The sequence below is a fragment of the Petaurus breviceps genome, unplaced genomic scaffold (assembly GCF_028583685.1).
Source record: "Petaurus breviceps papuanus isolate PSGF00001 unplaced genomic scaffold, PetGlider_PUasm1.0 490, whole genome shotgun sequence".
Lineage (NCBI taxonomy): Eukaryota > Metazoa > Chordata > Mammalia > Diprotodontia > Petauridae > Petaurus > Petaurus breviceps.
In genome coordinates this window covers 12,297,995-12,321,275 of record NW_027186352.1, presented here as the reverse complement: position 1 = coordinate 12,321,275, position 23,281 = coordinate 12,297,995, and the positions used below count along the sequence as shown (strand labels likewise).

Genomic DNA, 23,281 nt, shown 5'->3' with positions numbered 1-23,281 from the left:
ATTTTCAGGTAGAATTTCCCCTTTACAACTTCGAAGGGTTTTGGTGGAGTCTTTTTTAGACTTGTCTGGTAAATCTGAGAATATAAATCTCAAAGCCCCCCTCCCTACCCTTGTTGACCATCTTTTGACACTTCAGTATCCAGTAGACATGTATTTATTTAATAAGTTCATATTTAATGGGAGTAAATTTAGGTCTTCCATAGCTTCAAGGTCCAGGGTTGGGCCAGAATGCCCCTGGAGCCAACAAGAAAAACCAACTGGATTCAACTGGATGTTGTTATTCCAGTTTAGGGGGGCCTGGTTCATTTCTCTACTTTTTGGAGGATAACCTCAATTGCTTGACTGAGTAGACCACAGGCTAGTAGCTAATTCTGATATCCTGCTGGGCACCCAAAATGCAAATACTAGAGTGGCTTGTCTTGTGGCCCAGCATCATTCCTCAGTTCTCTAGTGACACTCAACCTTCCCACCAATATGGTGGCCATTCGTGACATCTGAAACTTTTTTCTTTTCCCTTCTAGGGCCAAGGCCAGTGGTGTTACTGCAACATGGTTTGCTTGGTGATGCAAGCAACTGGATCCTGAACCTTCCTAACAACAGCCTGGGCTTCATCCTGGCTGATGCTGGTTATGACGTGTGGATGGGGAACAGCCGAGGAAACACCTGGTCCTGCAAGCACAAGACTCTCTCGGTCGACCAAGATGAGTTTTGGGCTTTCAGGTAGATGGGGATGTTGGGAATAATGGTGGAACTGTGGGACATTGTGGAAGGAGCCAGCTAGCCAGCTAAGAGTCAAGCAAGGTTCTTAGACTTCTCACATGCTTGAATCATGTGTATGGTAGTCCTCCCAATTCAACATCAACTGAATTGATCAATATCTTCTATTAACATCCTCCCATCACAAGGAATTTATATTCTAATGGGGGTGATAATATGCAAATAATTTTGTACATGCAAATTATATATACCAAATGAATGAGAAGTAATCTCAGAGGGAAGAAACTGCGGTGGGGAGCCAAGGGGTGTAGGAAAGGCTCTCAAAGAAGATGGGATTTGAGCTGAGTCTTGAGGAAAGCCAAGATGAAAATGAGAGTATTCCAGGCATGGAGGGCTCTGTGGCAAGAATCCAAGACACAGATGAAATAAGTAATTCTGGTCATAACCTCTGAGTGCTCTAAGAACTCTATGAGCCTGTAAATCACAGAGAAGTTACTGACCTACTTTGTTTATTTTTGATAACTTCTTCAATAGGATTGATTTCCTTTCTAATCCTATATTTTTATTTTATGCATTTAAAAATGGGGTCCATGGGTTTCTTTATTCAGAGACGGGGTCCATAGACTTCTCTAGAATACCCAAGGGTCCCTGATACAGCCATGAAGGGTTAAGATCCCATGGCATACAAAGTGTCCTCACCTGGAGACCAGAGAAATCACAGACAACAATCATTACAGAGATGCTTTCAGGGATTCTATGGAAGATGGGCCTACATCCCAATACTCTTTATTCAGAAACAAAAATCAGTCATTTCATGTCAGCACCAAAGTCTGTAGAATATTAAATATATATTCACAATAACAGGACAGTGACTTGTCTCCAAGCCATTTCTCTCCGGTCTCCATCAGAAAGATGAGAAAGAGGAGCTAATCAGGACAATAACAGCAGCATTTGTTGGATACTTTGTGACAGTGAACTCCAGTAGAGACAGAAGCCATGGTCAAAGGTGCTCACTATCTCAGTAGGTCATGGTGTGTGCTCTGTAGAAAGGAATTACTGATGATTCCAGTGCTGGGTAATCTGGGAAGATGAGACCAGTTGGGGGTCTTGGTCAGCTCTGTAGACCCAGACAAATGCCTATTGACTTGGGCCATCCATTGAGGGGCACTCTTCAGTGACCACAAGCTGGGTCCAGTCTGTGGGACTCATGGTTGAACGGCTCCCTTGTAAATATCTTGCTTGTGTTTTGTTCTTAAACAATGTTCTGTTCCCAATACAGGAATGGTAATCTTTGCATAAAACTTTCTTTCCCCTTGTAGTTATGATGAGATGGCTAGGTTTGACCTTCCAGCAGTGATAAACTTTATTTTGCAGAAAACGGGCCAGGAAAAAGTATTTTATGTCGGCTACTCACAAGGAACCACAATGGGTATGTTGAATGGGGAGCAGATTTGTAAGTTAACTGCTTCCATAGAAACATCAATCGTCAATCCGTCTCTTCTCCAGTCTCATCCCCCCACATCTTCCTTATGCTCCCCAGTCCATCCTACACACACCTGTCAGCCTTTAAATAGAGTGAAGCTGATGATTGCACAGCTCTGCCTCATCTAAATCCAATTCACACACAAGTCAAGACATCATCCACGATGTCATCGGTCCTCTTCAAAAATGGACCAACGATTCTTTAAACACAAATCAGAATGCGCCAGCGCCTCCCTGTGGCCTCTAGGTTAAAATGCAAAACCTGGAATTAAAAACCTTCAGTCTTTCCAGGCTTCAGTCACGCTGCTATGGCTTTCCATGCACTCTCTGTTCCATCAACCCGGTCTGCTGGCTGTTCACAAGGTGCCCCCAGGCCTGGACTGTGACTTCAGTCCTCAGGAACCCATTAGCTTCTTTTGAAGTACAAACAGCTCAGATACATTTTTACATCAATATAATTCATTGACAATTCTCTGTATTTTGTTCTACTCTTTTAAAAAATTATTATGAGGTCTACGGAATTCAGCAGACCACCATAGGGGGCCATGCAACCAAAAAGGTTAAGAATACCTAATCTAGACCAGCTCCCCCATTTTATAGATATGTAAACTGAGGCTCTGTATTTTAATAACTCTTTAGTGGCTTCCAATGGCTTATTGAATAAGGTTCAGACTCCTGTACTGGTCATCTGAGGCCGTTTGTGACTTGGTGCCTCTGAGGCTTTCTCTTCTTACCTCATTATTAGTCCTCTAATTTCTTCACTTTACAAAAGACAGTGAGCCTCCGAAAGGAGAAGTGGCTTGCCCCAGGTCATGCATTCATCATGAAATAAAAACAGTTGAGGGAAGATTTCCCAAACTCTCCTCCCCTTTCTTCAAGTACCAAGACCGGTACAGCACAGGTTTCCTGTACCCCGAAGGCAGCCCATCCCAGTCTGGCAGATTTTATATCTAGAGTCCAGAGGCAGTCAGATCCCCCAGGCTAGGTCACACACAAAGCCTCTGCAGCTTGGTCAGACTGTCAGGGCACATGTTTGTCTGGCAGATTCTTCCTGACCCTGAGTCATCTCTGTGTCAGGATGAGACTGCTTGAAGTCACAGACAGAGGCTGACTGAGCATGGGCTAACACTTCAGCCTGAGAGCTTCATAAATCAGCAAACAAATCTTTATAGGAGATATAGCTTTGGGTGCATCAAACACAGCCAAGTGCAAGGGTCTGCTTCTAATTATCCAGGAATGAGTCAAGACTTTGCTCATTTCTAAATAGCTATGTGCCTCAGTTTCACAGCCAGGATAATGGGGTCATCTGCATGCTCTCCTCAGATGGGCCCAGGACCCTTGACCAGGGCACTGTTCACACAAGGAATGGTGAGCATCCAAGACAGCTATCTCAAAAAGATAGAGGGTCTTTGGGTCGTCAATATGGAACTGGCGATGACCTTAGAGGCCATCCAGCCTGTACCGCGGCCCCCATCCCCAGTTTTACAGATGAGAAAACTGAGACCCAGACTGGGGGAGGGGCTTGCCCAGTGCCTCACAGCTGGTATCTGAGGCCAGATCCAAAGCTAGGACTTCCTGATTCTAAGGACTGCCCGACTTGATCTGCACTCTGCCATTCTGCCAGGACTGTCTTGGAGCTCACGGTAGGAAGTGAGGTCTTCTCCTTTCTGTTGCTGACGAGGTCAGGAAGGGTCAGTTGGGTTTTTTGTTGTTGTCATCGTTTTCCCTTTCCTGGTTTGTATAAAATAAGGTGGGAAAAGATCTTGGCAAAGGTATAGGAACATGGCATATTTCCATCAAGAGCCTGAGCCCAACACTCATTTTCACCAAAGGGAATTTAATTAGTTAATAACTGGGAAGTGGCATCGTTCCGTGGTTAGAGGGTCAGTCGCAAAGTTAGGGAAACCCAGGTTCAGGTCTCACTTCGTCCACATCTGCCGTGTGACCCTGGGAGAGACCCCCTCCCATAGCTCCCGATCTTAACACCATGCCTGGCACACAGTAGGTGCTTAATAAATGCTGACTGACTGGGCAGGACCAGGATGAGGAGTTACAAAGGAGCCTCTCTACTAGGAAGGGAAACATGCTTCCTGGGAGCGCCCATACTGACAAAATCACCGTCCAGTAAAAAGGGGGAATCCTGAGAATTGTTTACTCCCCTCAAGTACCTGAAGTACATTATTCCATCCGAGCATCAACACACTGTTGAGGGAGATTCCACAGACATTGTTAGCCCCGTTTTACAGACGAGGAGACTGAGGGTCAGAAGGGCACACAGCTTGCATCAGAGGTGAAATGTGGGCTCGGGGCTTCTGGACTCCAAGTCCAGCATTCTACCCTAAATGCCTGCCAATAGTTAATATGAGACTGGCAGAGAGCTTCATTCTAATTTGCATCCAGTTCCAACCCAGAATCCTTTGTGAATCCCACCCTCTCACCCCAGGCTATTTATCAAGACACAAAGATGGGGGAATGCAAGCTAGTTCAGATTTCTGGGTCCTAACTGTGAGGGACTGAACACAGGGTGGAAACTCCCATTGTGGACAGACTCACATCTTGGGAGCTACAGGAGTTCCCTCCCCTAAGCCTGAGGGGCGGGGGGTAGGGACAGGGTCCGATAGCCCCTCTTCATCCATCTCTTCTCCCCCCGCAGCCTTCATAGCATTTTCCACAATGCCTGAGTTGGCCCAGAGAATCAAAATGTATTTTGCTTTAGCTCCAATTGCCTCCGTTAAACATGCGAAAAGCCCCGGGACCAAATTCCTGCTCCTGCCAGAGATAATGATCAAGGTGAGTGATTCCTCAACTCATCCCACAGCCAGTTAGGGAGGAATTCAGTCAGAAGTAGAGAGCATCTGCTCAGTCAGACAAGCCTCTTCAGGTCTTCTGGGACCCTCCCAACGAGAAGCAGGCAGCTCTCGTCTTCTACTTTTCTGCTGGCAGGTGTCAAGTTGATATTCCTAAAACAGCTCTAACCAAGTCACTCCCTCCCTCAAAGATCGTCAATGGCTCCTTGTGGCCCTTAGGATAAAGCTGAAAATCCTCAAGCCTCCACAATCTCTCTTTCCAGCTTGCGTTGTTATTTTTCTCTTCATATTCACTCCATTCCCCTCCAACCGGCGTGCCGACTGTTCTCCATAAAAGACATCCTTTCTTTCCCCTCTGTGTCTTTGTCCTTCCCATTTAGAAGGACTTCCCTCTTTGTCTCCCTAGCTTAGCACAGAACTAGGCACATAGTAGGTTATTTATTAAGTAGTAGGTTATTTATTAAGTAAATATTTATTGATTGATCTACTTGTCCCAGGGTGTATTTGGCAAGAAGGAATTTCTTCACCAACATAAGTTCCTCCGCCCATTTTTCATCCACCTCTGTGGCCAGACCATTCTGGACCAGCTCTGCAGCAACATCATCCTGCTCCTGGGAGGATTCAACACCAACAATCTGAACATGGTAGGAGGCTGAGCTGTCTGGGGTTCCCTGAGACTCAGGTGGGAAGCCACCAAACTGCCCCACGGAGACAATGACTCTGTGTCCTATCCCTTAGTTAGGACCCAGAAATGATCAGCTAGCCTGCATCCCACCAACATCGACTGAGCCCCTTCCATAGCAGTATGCGCAAGTCATTAACTTCTCAATGCTCTAAACAGCTCTCTGAGACTTTAAATAGAAAAGTAGGTGCTGACATGCATGGGAAAGAGAGTTTCCTAATCTGGGAGTTCCTTCTATCAATGAAATCACAAATCTAGTCTCTTATGCAATCCTATTTAAGAGTCAAAAGACACTTTACAATCATTATTTTATTTGTTCTTTTTATACACCCACGAAGAATGTGCTACAGCTATTATTCCCCCCATTTTATAGATGAGAAAGCTGAGTTTCAGAGAATGCAATTCCTTGCTCAGGGTCACACAGTCATTAAATGTTGGGGGTAGAATTTGATCCAAGGTCTTTCCAGATTCACAATCTAGGGTCTTTACCATGTCACATTATTAGGAAACTAGGTGGTGCCACAGTGCTCAGAGGGCTGGACTTGGAGTTAGGAAGATCTTACCTCTGACAATTACTGGTTGAGCAATATACCTTGAGCAATCAATTCAATGGCCTTGACAAATGAGCACCTGGCAGATCTTCCCATCTGCAGGGATTGTGGACTTTCATTTGGACTCTGCCTAGTGTAACCTTATGACCTCGGCAAACCCCTTGGGCTATCACATGATCCCACAGTCCCCAGGTGGCTCCAGCTGATGTCTCACACATAATCCAAGGCTGTCAAACAATGGTGTCTCTATGGGTGCATTGACCCAGGGATCTGGTACAAACCCAATGTGTGCTTGTGGCTCCTTGGGGGAAGAGAAATGTTAAGACTAGACTTTGCTCTACTATGTCAAATGGTATTTTGTGATCAACAAAAAAAAAGAGGCATAGGGGAATCTTGCATCTTCTTAACGAGCATTGCAGGACAAGTCAGCAAAGAGACTTGGGAAATATTATTTTATGCTTGGTTGGCCACTAGGTGGCAGACACTTTGGTCATGGCAGCCCATGAGGTAATAAATTAGTCTATACACTCTGTATGCACCCATGCACACCATGCATTATCTGGAGTCTGTTGGTTTAATTGATGTTGGTGCACCCCTCACTGATGCAGATTGCAACCCTTCTCTGCTTAATTCATGGTTTCCAGGAATTGCCATATTCCTGAATTGCTGCCAAATCCTTCATTCCCCAGCACCAGTCTCATAATGCACTTCTCTGAATTTAGCTTGGCTGGCCTTTAGACAGAAGTCCATCCCCAGGTCTATCCTGAAACCCTGTAGGTTTCACAAGACTAACAAGAGCTTTCCTCCACTGGAGTAACCTTCAAGAGCCCAGGGTTGCCTCCACGAGACAGAGATTCAGAGGAGGACTCTCAACATAAGCACACAGTCAATTTTGATCAAATCAATCAAGAAGCATTCGTTAAATGCTGGCTGTATGCCACACTTTGTGCTAGGCACTAAAGACACAAAAACAAAAATTAAGCAATTGTTATGCTCAAGGAACTTGTATTCTGTCACAGGTTTGTAGGAATGTGTCTAAAAAAGTTGGTCATCCCAGGTCTCCATGGCCCATTCCAATAACCTTCAAAACTTCATCTGGTATTTCTATGCAGAACAGCTGTTGTGAATCAAAATATCCATGTCTGCTAATTAAAGATAATGGGCTTCGATGCACCTCAATAGATACACGGTTCAAGTTCCATATTTCACAAATGAGGAAACTGAGGCACAGGGAGGCTGAGACCAACCCAAAGTCACACACTGAGCCTGAAAATTCTCTTATCTCATTTACACAAAATCATAATCAAGGGCTCAGATCAAAGATCCTTCCAAAGATCAAAGGATACAAGAATCAAAACATTAAGAACAAAAGTTTTTGATCATTAAAAGTCTGAGGAAGTCAAACACAAACTGTAATCACTAAAAAAAAAAAGCAAAAGCAAACAAACCAAAAAAAACAAAACAAAACAAAACACAAACCCTTAAAGTGTCTTTGGCTCTGAAAGAGGTTTGTAGCCTGAGGTCCAGAAACACGTATTTCAAAAATTATTTTCATAGCTGCATTTCAATATATTTCAATTTCCTAAGCCTTTATATTTTATTATATGCATTTAAAACCATTATTCTTAAAAGAGACCCTGAGACCCCAGTGCCTAAGAGCCCAAGGGGTCCAGGACATAGCAAAGAAGTCCTCTGCTTTGGGGGGTCACATTTACTAATGGTCCTCCTCATTCTTCTTTCAATTTCTCCCCACTTTGATCTGTTGCTTCCATTTCTTACCTGGGGAGATCCTTTCCACACATGGAAATACTCCTAAGGAGAAAGAAATAAGCCCAGAAAGTTATGGGGCAAGGCCCTAGGCAGAGGGGATCCAGGCCAGCTTGCTGTGCTTGTATACATTGGTCACTTGATGATCTAGGCTTCCTTTCTACTTCCTTGCAGAGCCGAGCCAACGTCTATGTTGCTCATACCCCAGCTGGAACATCTGTTCAGAACATACTACACTGGAGCCAGGTAAGGCTGCCAGCATCTTCAACACTGCCACGGGTCTTTGCATAGGGTCTGGTGAATGTTTGGGGGATTCAATCAAATGATGACCCTTTGAAGCCTAAATATTTATTTTTTGCGTGTATGTAGACTGTAGATAGGTAGGTATATACATGAACATCCAAAGGAGATTGCGAACAAAGCCACCATCACATGGAGTTAATCTTAGGGTTCATCACAGTACATGGTAGGGGCTTACTAAATGCTTGTTGACTTGACTTCATCTGTAAGGGACTTTTGGCTGCATTAAGGAAGCCTTGCCTCCAGGATGAAGGATGGGTCAATGCACTAGATCCTGCCCTGTGAAGATCACATCTGGGCCACCATGATCATTTCTGGGAGCCATAGTTTTAGGACACTCTTAAGCCAGATTATCCAAATGACAGTAGCCAGTGGCTGAAAGACCGTGAATTTATGTTTATGACACATAATAGGCATGGGGTGACGTTCAGCATTGGTTTGTAACTGGGATGTTCTCAGAGGGGTTCTCAGTGTATCAGTCCTGGTTCCCTTTCCCTGACTACTTCCCTGTGAGCTCAGTAAAAGGGATGTCATTGCCATCCATTCATTGAGTATATCCTACCCTGTTCCCAGGACAGTGTAAGGGGTTTTGTGGGGGAAGCAAATGTATGCATTTCCAATTCCCATACACACTTTAACAGATACACAAGAGTTTTATATGTGAGTTCATTTTTTAAATTGTGTTCACTTATTTGGATTAATTGTGGTCAATGGTCATGTTGGGTGGTTTTGGCCAACTCAGGTTAAGGCCTCTCAGCACCTACCAATTGAATGGAAGAGTAGCTTCATGAATAGAATCCCAACTACTTAACACTCAACAAATTTTTATTAGGAAGTCAGAGAATCAGAAGCAGCTTGGTGGCCCAATGAATAGAGTACTGGCCCGGGAGTCAGGAGGACCTGAGTTCAAATCTGGCCTCACTTACTAGCTATGTGGTTCTGGGTAAATCACTTAATTCCAAAAACCTCCAGAAAAGAAAAAAAAATTGGTTTAAAAAAATCAGAGATTCACAGAATCTCAGAGCTGGGGGGGACTTCTAAGGGCATCTAATCTCACCTGTAGATGAACAAAATCCCACCTATAACATCCCTGACAAGTGGTTCCCTGTCCTACCTTGGCTTGGAGACAGCCAGTTACAGGGAAGCTACCAGCTCCAAGACCAAGCCAGGCCATTTGTGATGAACAGTTTTTCCTGAGACCACACCCAAACTTACATTTTCATATCTTACACCCATTATCCCTAGTTCTGTCCTGGAGGGGGCACATTTTCCCTTTGGGTACTTGAAGCCACCATCATGCCCCTCCCCCACTGTTTCTCTTGTCTACTTTATGTATCACTTTTTCCTTCAATCAGTCCGTGGGGGGGGGGGGGGGGTAGAAACGGGAGAGGTGAGCTCAAGGCTCTTCACCATTTTTAGTTGTCTTCTAGAAACTTCCCAGGAAATTAATATCCTCCTAAATGTGGCCCCAGACCAGAATGTAACAATTCAAGTGTGGCCTGAGCAGGACACAGTGCAGTGGGCTCTCTCACCATTCTGGGACTGGACGCTATGACTTTCCACCAGGCTTTTGGTTTATAAGTTGCCACATCACTCCATTAACATTTTTTTTAAGCTTGTGGTCCACTGAATCTGTCAGACAATTTGTGCTTGTGAGGTCAGTTTTTTGAACCAAAGGATGAGATTTTACATTGTCCCCCAGTAGATTTCACCTAATTACATTTAGCTTAATTACCTAGCCTATCAAATTCCTTTTGGATCCTGACCCTGGAAACCACTGTTTCCTACCTTTCCCAGCTTAGCATCATCTGTAAGTTTGATAAGGATGCCATACTAAACCTTCGTCCACAGCATTGGTTACAAAAAGACCCATGTAGGGCTGATGCCAGATCCTGGAGGCACTCTGCTGGAGACCTCTTTACAAGCTGAGAGCAAACCACCAAGTGAAGCAGCATTTATTAAGCACCTACTGTGTACTAGCCACAGTACTCAATGCACTGACTTTTGGAACCAGCTATTCCCCACCATTTAATCTGCTCAGCGTCAGGTGACAAGAGAGATACAGAGCTGAAAATCTCATGTTCCTCGCCTTTAAGGAGCTTGTGACTGAGGAGAAGAAATTAGACCTTGGTTCCCTGATTTTTTGTTCTCTCCTCGTCCATGTCTCTCTTACAAGGAGCAGACTGGTATTCCTTTTCCAGTCCTTAAGCATTTTGTGCTAATGTTGTCTTCTTCTTCCTCTAAGTCAGTGAACTCCGGAGAGCTCCGAGCATATGACTGGGGAAGTGAAACCAAAAATCTGGAGAAATGCAATCAGGTAGGAAAAAAATGCCACCTCCTGAAAGTATGTCCCCATCTTTGGAAAGTTATGCAATTGCAGCATCCCAGAGGATGGGATGGACTATCTGGAGCCCAAAGGACCAGGGGTGCTTTGGCCTTGACTCCAGTGGAACTAGCACAGACAAATCCACTCAGTGGGCTAAGTGGTCCCTGTACCCCATCATCAAGATAGAGAAAGACCTTTTGCTGCACTTGGAGGATACAGGAAAGAGCAGCATCCAAGGTCAGACTCATCGCATGTCCAAGATGGAGGGGATCTTAGAATCTGTTGAATCCAACCTTCTTTTACAGAGGGAGAAATTGAGGACCAGGCAGTGGGCTAAGTGATCTGCCCAGGGTCACCTTAGTAGAAATTAAAAGAGCCAGGAATAAAATTCAGGTCCTGGGTCCAGATCCAGTGGTCTCTCCCCTCTACCACACTGCCCCCCACTTGATTAGGGCAGGAGACGCCTCCCATAACTGAGTATAAATAAGAAAGTCTGGGTAATTGGAGAATAGGACTAATTGAATTCCCATTAATTGGCCTGTTAGTCAGTTAGCATTTATTAAACCCCTTCCATGTATCAGGCACTGTGCTAAGCATTTGGGATACACAGAAATATGAAGAGACAAAAAAAACAGTCCCTGCTCTCAAGGAGCTCCTGCTATTTATGTAGTTATAATGATTTCTAAAGAAAGCTGGAGAGAGAGAAAAATGAGAGAAGAAAAAAAAAGTAAATATCTCACGAGATTTAAAAAAATCATTTTTTAAAGAAGAATCCCTACCCTTCCAAGGTAAATGGATTTTAAAATTTATTTTTCCTGTATTTTTTGTTATGGGTGGGATAATTTATGATCATTTACAAAGAAATGGGAGTAAGCAGGATAAAGAACTGGGGCAAACAGAAAATTAGTCAGGAGCTTTGGTGTAAAGAATGTTATCAGAAAAGCATTTGATTTAAGAAACCATGAACTGGTCGTAAGTGAGAGCATGAGGTGACAGGTGGACAGTCTTTGTATTCCAATGGTTTCCCTTTGATGAAAAGAGAATTCAAAGACTGCTGCTAGCACCTTGGCCAGTGATCCTTGGCAGATTTATGATAGTACATGGCCAAGAGTTGGATGGTACTGTGCAAATGTGTTGTGACCTACATCATTAGAGGAAAGTATCTACATCAATATTGGAGTATTGGATAATAATTTTTAAATTTTAAAATTTATTATACTTTATTACTATTCTTTATTTTATTATTCTTGTTTTTATAGTTTGTGAATGTAATTCAACAAAAATATTATTTTTTCCCTAGCCAACTCCTGTGAGGTACCATATTAAAGACATGACTGTACCCATAGCAATGTGGTCAGGAGGTCAGGACTGGCTTGCAGACCCTGATGACGTCCGAATCTTGCTCACTCAAGTGACCAACCTTGTCTACCATAAGAACATCCCAGAATGGGCCCACACAGACTTCATCTGGGGACTGGATGCACCACAGCAGTTGTACCAGGAGATCATTGAGATGATGAAACAGAAGGAAATGAGTCTCTCCCTGGAAAATGCTGGAAGGTCCCCAGCGGAGATGCTCTGATGTGGAGAAACCCCAGGTTCATGGGGAACTCTGAATGGGAGTAGGGGGGCTGTAAGAAAAGAGGGGAAGGAAAACTTAGCCTACGTCCACTTTCCTTGATGGTTTTCTCAATTTGACACTAGAGCTGACATGATTGCTTCTTTTGTGTTAATAAAATGATTATTCATCTTGGGGGGAAATAAAAGAATCCTTGAGCTGTGATATATTCACCTGACTGAAAAGTGTGACTGCTTAAAGTAGATTGAAGAAAGAATCAATTAGATCATGGGCAAGGGAGCCTATAGTGTTGCCTCAATTATCCAGATGTTTTAGGGTGAACACAACTGGGGTCCTGAGTCAGGGGACAGTAGGAACTGGTCTAAAAGATCTCTCTATAGAAAAGTGATCATTCTGACCAAATCTATACATTAAGAATGTCAGATCAAGAGAAGCAAGGAATGTCAGAGGTCACCTCTTCATGTACTCCTTGATTTTCTGAGCTGGAAGAAACTTCAGAGGTAGTCTAGTCTAACTCGTACCTGAAAATTAATCCCCTCTACCACCCCCAACCCAATGACCAGTTAGCCTCTATGCAGAGGATGCTCATATAAGGGCAGCTACTACCTCCTGAGGCAGCTTAGTTCATTCTGGAATACCTCTGAATATCAGACGGGTTTTCTTGTTGCCCAGATTTGGGCAAAAAATGGGCAGCTAGGTGGCACAGTGGTTAGAGTGCCACTGAAGTCAGGAAGACTCATCTTTGTGAATTCAAATCCAGCCTCAGATACTTACTAACTATGTGACCCTGGCAAGTCATTTAACTTGTTTGCCTCAGTTTTCTATAAAATGAACAGGAGGGGTGGCCAGGTAGCACAGCAAGTAAGAGCACTGACTCCAGTGTTGAGAAGACCTGGAGATCAAATCCCGGGCTCAGACACTTAGCACCCACCCAGAAACACCTGGCCGTGTAAGCTTGAGCAAGTTACTTAACCCCAATTGCTTTAAAAATAAAATAAAATTAAATTAAATTAACAGGAGAAGGGAATGGAAAACTGCTCCAGGATCTCTGCTAAGAAAACTCCAAATGGGGTCATGGAGAGTCAGACACATCTGGGAAAAAAAAAAAGACTGAACAACAGTACAAATTTGCCTTTGTCACCATTCCTACCAATAGAATAGGCTGTTCCCTCTTCCACAATCTCCTCATTTTATAGATGGAGAAACGGAGATGCACAGAGATAAAATGATTTTCCCAAGGTCATACAGGCACTAAAGGGCAGGGTCTTGACCCAAACCTAGCTCCCTTGACTCCATATTCTCTGTTCCCTTACATTGTACTGAGGTCTGAAGTCCCAAAGATGGTTGTTGGTACAATAAGCAAAGGAGACTATCTGGGGACAGAAGCAACCTCTGGAAATAGAACTTACTTTAATGAAAATCATTCTTAAAAAAAAAGAAAGAAAACAATTCAAGTTTTGACTGACAACTAGGTTGTAAGCCCTGAAGGCAGGGGACTTCCACCTGCTTGTGTCTCCCCAGCAGTTATTTAGCAAATTGTCATTTATCTAACCTATAGAGAGGTCATGTGGTATAGGACATAGGGTATTGGACATCTCGAGTTTAAATTCCATGTCTGACACTAATTGTCTGGAGTCTCTCTGGAAATTAGGTGGCTCCCTCACTGTCTCCTCAAGCTACAGATAGATCACAATCTTCGCTGGCAGAGAAAGACTATACATTAACATCACCTGGTCTACATGAACGAAATGAAGAATGGAAGCCAATATTCAAAACTCTTCCCTCCCCTGCTCAAGTTTGTCTCCATTATCCAAAGATTTCAACTGTGCAGGGTGTGTAAATGTGCATGTGCGTGCGTGTGTGTGTGTGTGTATGTGTGTGTGGTGTGTGTGTGTGTGTGTGTGTGTGTGTGTGTGGTGTGGGTAGGGGGCAGAAGAGGAAGGCATGGTTGATGTTATCAGGGTAAAGTACATCAATTCTCTTCCTGGACTTATCTGAAGAGGTGAAACCATGAACAGATCTTATAACGTGGAAGATGAGAAATCTTTCTTTTTCTGAGATTTCGTTTAGGGCACAGGGAGGCAGGATGGTACACCAGGAAGAGCCCTTGTTCTGAGGCCAGAGGACCTGTGTTCAAATCCCACCTCCTGTGTGTACCAGATGGTACGCTAAGAGCTGGACATATGAAGAGGTTAATACTGTAATAAATAATAATAATAGTCCCTGACCTTCAGGAGTATAAATAAGAGCCTAGGCGCCATTCAGACAGTGTTCTAGAGAAAACTTGCAAAAGAGAGAAGACTTCTGTCTGTAAAGATCAGGGAAGGAGGCAGGGAGAAAGTGACCCCTCAGTGGACTCCTGAAGAAAGAAAATGATTTTGACAGGGAGTAGTGAGGAGGGGGGAGGATGACCTGGATCCAGGTTGACCGAAGTCAGAGACAGCATGACACAATCAGATGTGTGTCAGCCCATTGAAAGATGCCAGACAGTCCTGTTTGCCTGAAATCTAGCAGGCAAAAAGAGGGGGAATGGGAATTCAGCCTGATTGAGGGACGTGAAAACACTTGGTAGAGTGCCTCGAATTCCACACTGAAAACTTCCGATTTATCCTAGCACAATCAAGAGTCACAGCTCTCCGCTCCGCGTAGACTCTCTTCCCTCCAGCCTACTTCAAGGCCCAGCCTGAAATCCCCTCCTCCCTCTCCTCAGCCACCTCGAATCTCTTATTTTCTTGGTAATTTCCATGCATCTCCCACAGGAAGTTTCCCCCATTCCCCTGATAATCAATACTCTCTCCCTCATCACTAAATTGTCAGGTCTGTACCCCGCCCCGCCCCGGATACAATTCCAAGTCCTTGAATCAGGAGCAGGTTTTCTTCTGTCTCTTTAGCCTCAGTAACTGATTGAGACCCTTGGATACTGTAGGTGCTTGGACTGGAGTCCGGCAAAGCCGTGAGGAAGTTGTTACAAGGCTCCAGGGGAGAGGTGATGGGGCCGGCCCTAGGATAACCATGTGCACAAAGAGGAAAGGATGAGTGCGAAGGCAGGCAGGATAGAGGTGGAAGGGGGAGGACTCAGCAACAGTCTCAGTGGGGAAGGGGCGTGGGTAGGGGGTGTGCCATAAGTTAAAGGGGGTTCAGGAGGTTTCCTGGAAGGTTCTGAGGCCATGGGAGCCCGGAACTGGTAGTTCTGTATCCATAAGAATCCACTGGTTTCTTATTAACGTAGAGGCCAGTGGTGGAAGGAGTTTGTGACAGATTCTGCAGATTTGCATCCTTATGAGCTGGTCAAAATCAGAGCCGGCCACTTGTTTCACACATCTCAATTTATTTCATTTTTTTAAAATGCTGTCCAGCCTTCACACTCAGAGCTCCCAAGACAACAAAGTAATAAATTAAATGGACAGTGGAAATCTGTGGCCCCCAACATCATAAGGCTAGGTAGGAGGAGGCTGGATCTGTGTGATTCCCACAAAAGTCCTCCAGGGTCCACTGCTGGTTGCCATGGCGATATCGTCATCTAACCAAGAGCCAGGGTCATCAGGAAGAGTAGCCAACACATAAAGAACTTTAAGGTTTGCAAAGGGCTTTATATGAGTTAACTCTTTGAATCCTCACAACAGCCATGAGAAGTAAGTGCTATTATTATCCCCATTTTATAGATGAGGAAACTGAGGCAAATAAGGGTAGTGACTTGCCCAGGGTCACACAGCTAGTAAGTGTCTGAAGCTGGATTTGAACACAAGTCTTCCTGACTCAGGTCCAACATCGTTCCACCCTACTGCCTCCACTGATCAGTGCCAATGCAAGGGTAGCAATGCTGATATAACCAGGGGCTATGAGGGAGAGAAAGCTGGACTCGGGGTCATGAGATCATAAATTTCTGCCAGTAAGGGACCTTAGTTATCCATTCACCTTATTTTATAAATCAATGAACCCAAGTCCTAAAGCAAAGGAACTTATTTCAAAGTCACCCAGTTTTTAGTAAGGGCCAAGATTCTAGCCCAGGTCCTCTATCTCGAATCAAGCACTTCCCTACCCAAATTCCATTGGCTAGGAAGACACCTGGGATCCAATCCTGGCTCAGACAATTCCTACCTATGGGCCCTTGAGAAAGTGACAGCTTCCCAGTTTATTCATCCATAAGCCTCACAGAAAGTACTTTGCAAACCTTTGATAGAAAACTGTGTCCTGAGATCATTATCAGCCCCCTTTCCCTTCCTTCAGCAAATGAGCTCAAGATCTATCTGGGCCCTCAGCCAAGACTGTACAGGTGTCCAACGACATGGTTGGTAATTGAGATGCTCACTTCTCAGGGATCCCGCCTGACTCATGTCAAATATTGAACTGATATTCGTTTGTTCTTGGAGTTTGAGCAGACCATCCACAATTTTTTTTGGTGTAGGCTGGGACTGGGGCTTGAGTCAGAGCTGAAATTGCAAATTTGTGTGCCTGAAGCAAGTATCAAGAAAACGTCAGGGACAGGAATCTATGAAATGGAAGAAATGGCAAAGAACCCCATCCTATGGTGTAAGGCAAGAAGCCAGAGATCTGGGGCCACTAGGTGGTACCATGAATAGAGCACTGGACCTGGAGTAAGGAGGACCTGAGTTCAAATCCAACCTCAGACACTTAACACACTCACTAGCTGTGTGACCTTGGGCAAGTCACTTAGCCCCGATTGCCTTGCCGTCCACCCTAAAAAAAAAGCCAGAGATCCTAAGGTGCCAGCATCAGGCCATTGCTGGAGAGGCTGTATAAGGCAGGGTAATAGAGAGGTCAGCAAACAGGGCAAAATAGAGGAGAAACTCAATACAGCCTCCCACCAAGGGAGCTGCTTATTTTAACTTATCCTTGCCAGGTGGGCACTAAGCTCTGTTGTTTCTATGTGCTGGGGAGCTGAAAATGCATATAGCACCTTGAAAATTCAACACCCTCTAAATTAAATGCTGTTAAAGCAAAAGTCCAGTTTTCTCCTCCTACTTATAGCTCTGTCTGGTCTGCCTCTTGTGGGGGTGGTAGCAGGGGGTCAGTTTGACTCTACAGCTGTGCTCATTCTTCTCATAACTTGGTTGGCAGCTGTTAGTACAAAAGACAAGTAAAGCTACCACCGAGCCTGGTGGCTGTCCAACAGTCCTAATCCCTCTTTTATATGACATTTTTGAAAGATAAGATCTTAGGAAGCTGTAGATTTGCAAGCTGTGAAGGAGATGCTCAGTGTTTTCAAGGACCCCAAGATGCCTCTGCCACAACTGACCTCTTTTGAAGACCCTCATTCTACTGATAACATTCTGTGGCTTTGAGTTGCAGAGCCCCACGGGCTGATAAATCCAACTTGTGGGTGATCCAGAAAGCAGCGGTAGAGGGGAATCACTGCAGGATGTTTCCAACAGAGGGTGGCAGGTCAGGTGTGCTCAAAGGGCATAACCAAGGACTTACTGTGGCTGACTGGACACAGAGGCAGGCCGGGCATGTGGAATGAGGGAAAACAGACACGACCGTTTTCATTCATTTTGTCTGTTCCTTTTAGAAAAAGCTGAGTGAGGAAATCTGAGAAACAAACTTCACCAGGAAAAATGGGACTTTGGACAAGCTTGAAATCAGTCTTGAAAGGAGGATGGTCATAGTGAATCCTTCAGGGTAAAACGTCGGTACAAATACCCAACACATTATTTTCATCATCCCTGGTGACTAAAAAAAAAAAATCCCCTTTTTACAGATGGAAAAACTAAGGCACATACATTGATAGCTTGGTCTGGCATCAGATGGAGGAACCAGAGATGAATGAAGGGTTCCAGCCAGAGTCCTTGACCTTGGTCCAGTGCTCCATCTTTGATATCAGGAGGGTTAGGAGACTTTCCGTAACATGGCTTCAATCTGAGGAAATTTTAGTCTCTGCACAATGTCCAAAGGACTCTCACCATGCTGGCAAGGGGAGGAAAGACAAACATTATTTTCTCCTCAATGAATCATAGACTCATCAGCAAAACTACAATTACACCTACTGACAGAGACGCACGAAATACCTGCTCCATGTGGGTGTGTGTTGGGGGAAGAGGGAAGGGACACTGTGCCAAGTCCAAGGGATGAAAATATGAAAAATTACCCAGTCCCCACCCTCAAGCAGCTTACGTCTTTCAGAGGATGAAGGAGGAATTTGACAGGCATTAAGTGATTACCATGTGCATTGTCCTAGGGGCTGTGGATACCGATGTAAACATCTTCCATAGCCTCACCTCAAGGAGTTTCCAGTCTAAGAGTACGCCAGCCCTGAGTTCTGAGAGAGCTCTTTGATGGTGGGACTCTTGGACGGTGCGTGATGGGATCTCACCTTGTTCCTTATGGTGGGGTCCGCGTGGGCATCCAGAAGTAAGGGGATGATATTTTGGTTTTTCATTTCACATGCATAATGAAGAGCCGTGCAGCCAGCCTGAAACCGACCCAGTCCATCAATCAACAACATGTATCAAGCATGTGAGAGACATTGTCTTGGCAGTGCAAAGATAATTCTAAAAAGACATAGCCCTTTAAATACACGCTTTCATTTGAGCCGCCCAAGAACCCTAAGAGAGAAAGCCTACAGGCACTATGAGCAGCATACTACAGAGGACATAATGCAGGCTCTAGACAGGGAAGAGAATCATCCTTGGTTTCACTGCTAGGAGACGTGAGGCAGGATTCAAACCCAGCTCTTTCCCATTTCTGGTCCAGTCACCTCTCAGGAGATGTCACTTGGTCTCTAAGTTCTGGGTTCACATCTTTGCCCTGCTCTGCCTAAAGGACTTAAATGAACTGGCAGGTATGGCTGTACATGAGAACCTGACCTGGGGTGAAAGACCAGGAGCCAGGCAAGGGTATCTCTCAGATAATCACCTGGGAGAAGGACCAGTACAGACTGTCAGGGGTGAAAGGGAGTCATAGGAGCCATGCACAGCTGGCAGCCCTGCTTGAAGAGACCCCATTGTTACTAAGAAGTGATGGAGAGTGGGCTTGGAATCCGGAGACCCCCTAGGCTCCAGTGGCAGAGATCTTTCCTTGAGGTCACTGCCTCTGTGCCTGTTCCCTCACCTGTGAGGTGGGGGTACTAGCGTCACTGAGGCCCCCTGAAGCAAGAAGACACACCCAGTGAAGCTCAGCTGATAGAGACTGGGTGAGGAATCAGGCAGACTTGGGTTCAAATCCTACCTGAATTTTCTTGCTAGCTATGTGACACTGGGAAATCTGCTTAGATGTGGATTCTCACTTTCCTCCCCTCTACATTTTTTAACCATCTCCAAATGTTCCACCTTCTCTCTGCCGTCCATGCCATCTCCTCCTCGCTTGGACTCAGCCCCTAGAATGACCCTGAGCTTGCCCTGACCCAGGCCCCCATCCCACTTCCTAGTCATCTACCCTGAAGCTTGTGTTCCTTGTACACAAGCCCCTCCCTTGCTAGTTCCCCTTGATGTGTGTGTGGGGGGGGGGGTTCTGTTCTTTTCCATGGGTCCAGGACCCCAAATGAAATCTGTTAGGAAAGCAATAATTATTTCTGAAGCTCCTGGTGCAGGCCAGTCACCCACCCTGCTAGGCCAGAAAACAAAGACTCCCTATTTTCGAGGAGTTTACTTCCAACCAAAAAGCATTTGGTTCTTCTTTGAAAACACTAAGGCGAGTGTGTTAGTCTGAGGCAAATACTCTAATTCAACTCAATTCAATTAACCAAATATTTAATAAGTACCTACTATGTGCCAGGCCTTCTGCTCAGTTCAGGGAATCAGAGACAAAGATGGTAAGGGCCCTGCCCTCCAGGGGTTTCCATTCTAGAGGGACAATGACAGGCCCATTCAGAAGATGGTCTGTGGCTCTTACAATGATTTATCTTTGAATACGGGGCAGCTGGCCAGCAGTTAGAAATGGTCCTTCCTGGAATTGGAATCCATTAGCTTTTATGTGAAAATTCACAATTTATTTTTAAAATGTCAGTTTATCGATTGCAAGGATCCCAAATCTGTTTTTATATATGGACCAGTTTACATTTCATATATTTACTTTGGATTTTAAATCACAAGGTCATAGCTGCAGAGCTGGAAGAGACTTTAGGGGCCACAGAAGCCAGTCCTTTCACTTTACAAATGAAGAAACTGAGGCATGGCTAGGCTAGATGCCTTGGCCAGGACTGAACAGTCAGGAAGCGTCTGGGGCATAATTTGCACTCAGGTTCTCCCTGACTCCTGGTACAACAATGGATTCACCTCACGTCCAACTGACTCAATGAGCCTCCTGCCATCTATCATCCTTCTCGTTCCCTTCCTCTGGACCTCCTCCATCCACAATAAATCAGTGAGTTATTCACCTGGTTGGATCTTGGAGGAAAGAATCTAAAGTTGTAATCCGAAGTAACAACGCCCCCCCAAAAAAAAACCCTAAGTACAAAAACCTACAGGATTCAGTGAATTAATAATTGTTCAGAGTTCCTCAATTATCTTTTAGTTAAGTCTTCCAATGCTCTGGTCTGATTGGGATAATCATAGCTGCCAAGAGGGAAACCATGCTTTGGGGGAACACATTGTGTCCAGAGCTCTATTCACTCAAAAGCTAATTACTTCAGGCTGAATGAAAGGAAGTGCAGGCCTCATTCCCATCCCTGAACTAAAGAAACTGGAAAGCAAAGCCCAGAGAAAGCCAAGTGAATTGGATCAAGAAGTTTTTCTTCTTTGCTGTCTCCACATCCAAATTATTTGTAAATGGGCACATTCCTGTGAGCTCAGAGCTCAGGCACACCCAGAAATGCAAGAACAGAGAGGCCTTCATTGCACAGAAGTATTCAGGCCTCTACTCAGACATGCATAGGGCCTTCTTCACCTCCATTTTTTTTACTTATTTACTTATTTAATTTGCCTTTTGGAGGGCCATTGGAGTTAAGTAACTTGCCCAAGGTTACACAGCTAGTTTTTTTTTGTGTGTGGGTGTTAAGTGTCTGAGGCCGGAACCGAACTCGGGTCCTTCTGACTCCGAGGCTGGCGCTTTACTCACCTAGCCGCCCTTCACCTGCCACCTTTGACTTATACCAGCTGCATGACTCTGAACAACACTTACCCACCCACTGTTCTGGGACACTGCCAAAGACTAGGAGAAGATCATCATTGGCAAAGGGAGTTTCCCTATCGGTTTGAAAAACCGATAAAGTCCCAGATTTAGTCCAAAGCATTGTTCTTTACCCAAATAAGGCCAAGTTATATCAAAAGTAGGTGAAAGATTTGGATGGCAGCAAACAAAAATGATGTTTTTGTCAAACTTCCAATGCTCTGTAGACGTGAGCTCTTCTCATCCACACCCAATCTGCCTTTGCTGGAAGACCCCTTTATTGGGTGGCTTCAGGCCCTAGCTGGAGGATCAACCCCAGGGGCTGCCATAGAGGACATTCTTTGTGGGGAATGGACTGGACTGAACAGCCTCCGAACTCCCTTCCCACTCTGGGTCTTTGTGACTATGAATGACAGAGGGGCAGCTTTAGACCTGATATCAAGCAACAAAAACCAACCAGGCCAAACCAAACTGCTTCCTAACCGTAGGAGCTGTCCCCAGGGACTTGGCTGCCCTCCAGGTGGCGGTGGCTCCCTCCTGAGACATCCTTAAGGGAAGGTGGGGAGACCCTTGTCTGGGATACTCCAGAGGGAGGCTTCTTGTTCTGTCTGTATTGACTCCCAGGCCTTTCCAGCTCTGAGATTCTTCATTGTTTGGAGATAGAGAGAACAATACACTTACATGGTCTATGGCATTGACATCTGCACCAGCACCGAGTAACATCTTGATGAGATTCTCATTCTGTTTCGTCTTTGATACCTAAGTAACACAGGATGAGCCAATGTACGTTAATTTACATGCTTTCCCAGCACATCACTCTGGAAGAATGATGTGGTGTGACATAGATGACAGATGAGTTAACAAGACAATTTAAATAACAAGCCACGTCTTCTTGTGGCTGAGTGGAAAGAGCCCTGGAGGTAAAGTGAGGAAGACCTGAGTTCTAATCCTGCCTCAGACATTTACTAGCTGTAAATGTACTCAGACATGTACTAGCTTGGGCAAGTCACTTAACCACTGTTTGCCTCAGTTTCCTCATCTGTAAAAATGGAGATAATAGAAGCATCTACAGAGTTGTGAGGATTAAATGAGAGAGTCTGTGTAAAAAGCTTAGTAAACTTTAGAACATTTTACAATGTCAGCTGTTATAGTAATCACCCGTATGCCCTTATATACACCTTTCACCATCCCTCCTTTTTCCCTTTCCCCATTCTTTGGCAATCATAAATAGTAATCCCCATTTCTACACTGTCTTAAAGTTAACCAAGCACTCTCCCCTCAAGGAGGCTTTGTGAGTGTTATTACCTCCACTTTACAGATGAAAAAACTCAAGCTCAGACACATGCAGTGAGTTGCCCAGCATCACCCAGCTAATAATTAAGTCTGAAGGTGGGATTCAAGGTCAGAATTCCTGACCCCAAATCTGTTCTCTTCCTGCTACACCAGGAAATAAAATTAGAAAAAAAATCATTCATCAAGTGGCACTGAGGCATCTACTGAGTGCCAGGCACTGAGGATAGAAAAGCAAATGGAAACAGTCCAGTGCTTGGACAAAAGCCCAAAGTCCTAGAAAGCCTCACCAACGGGCCAGCTCGGGGCAACGAGAAGCTTCATAAATGTCATTCCGATTGGAAAAAGAAACATTTCCTTTTTCCTTCCCTTGGCTGACTCATTCGACAAATGTGAGTCTACAAATGGAATAACTAGCCACAGACAGCTGTGAGCTCTGCCCAGTGATGGGCCCATCCTACCTTCTGTTGACCAGGAAAGGAGAAGGCATGGTGGGGGCAGGGCAGAGGCAGAGAACACGACCTGCCCAAGCTCCCACATCTAGTACAGAGCTAGCTTCACCTCTACTCACCATCAGGAAATAGCCAATCAGAAGCACAGGCATCAAGAGAATGATGAGCAGATAGTCAAGGAAGGTGAACCTTTTCCTCACTGCATAATGTAGGCTGGTTCTCTCTTTCTAGGAAGAAAGCAAATGTTAAGAAGAAGAAGAAGAAA

At 44.8% G+C, this 23,281-nt stretch overlaps 2 protein-coding genes across 4 annotated transcripts in view; one reads left to right on the top strand and one right to left on the bottom strand.

The window, feature by feature from the left end:
• Positions 1 to 12,415, top strand: part of LOC138172152 (lipase member M-like) — a 22,087-nt gene extending 9,672 nt beyond the window's left edge. The window contains exons 3-9 of one of the 2 annotated variants that reach the window (XM_069101771.1): positions 522 to 720; positions 2,037 to 2,146; positions 4,853 to 4,989; positions 5,504 to 5,650; positions 8,181 to 8,252; positions 10,552 to 10,623; positions 11,933 to 12,415. In XM_069101771.1, coding sequence (XP_068957872.1) covers positions 522 to 720; positions 2,037 to 2,146; positions 4,853 to 4,989; positions 5,504 to 5,650; positions 8,181 to 8,252; positions 10,552 to 10,623; positions 11,933 to 12,214 — 1,019 coding nt within the window. In that variant the 3' untranslated portion in view covers positions 12,215 to 12,415. The remainder of the gene's footprint in view (positions 1 to 521; positions 721 to 2,036; positions 2,147 to 4,852; positions 4,990 to 5,503; positions 5,651 to 8,180; positions 8,253 to 10,551; positions 10,624 to 11,932) is intronic. The other variant, XM_069101772.1, reaches the window with a different exon arrangement.
• Positions 12,416 to 15,519: 3,104 nt separating this feature from the next.
• The window catches only part of ANKRD22 (ankyrin repeat domain 22), a 30,181-nt gene continuing 22,419 nt past the window's right edge, over positions 15,520 to 23,281 (bottom strand). Inside the window, exons 3-7 of one of the 2 annotated variants that reach the window (XR_011171060.1) lie at positions 23,136 to 23,243; positions 21,956 to 22,033; positions 18,543 to 18,641; positions 16,883 to 18,136; positions 15,520 to 15,904 (exon numbers count right to left, since the gene is read on the bottom strand). Coding sequence is in view for 1 of the 2 variants with exons in the window: in XM_069101766.1 (XP_068957867.1) it covers positions 18,059 to 18,136; positions 18,543 to 18,641; positions 21,956 to 22,033; positions 23,136 to 23,243 (363 nt within the window). In the remaining variant the exon portion in view is untranslated. Of the gene's footprint in view, positions 18,137 to 18,542; positions 18,642 to 21,955; positions 22,034 to 23,135; positions 23,244 to 23,281 lie in introns of both variants that reach the window. The other variant, XM_069101766.1, reaches the window with a different exon arrangement.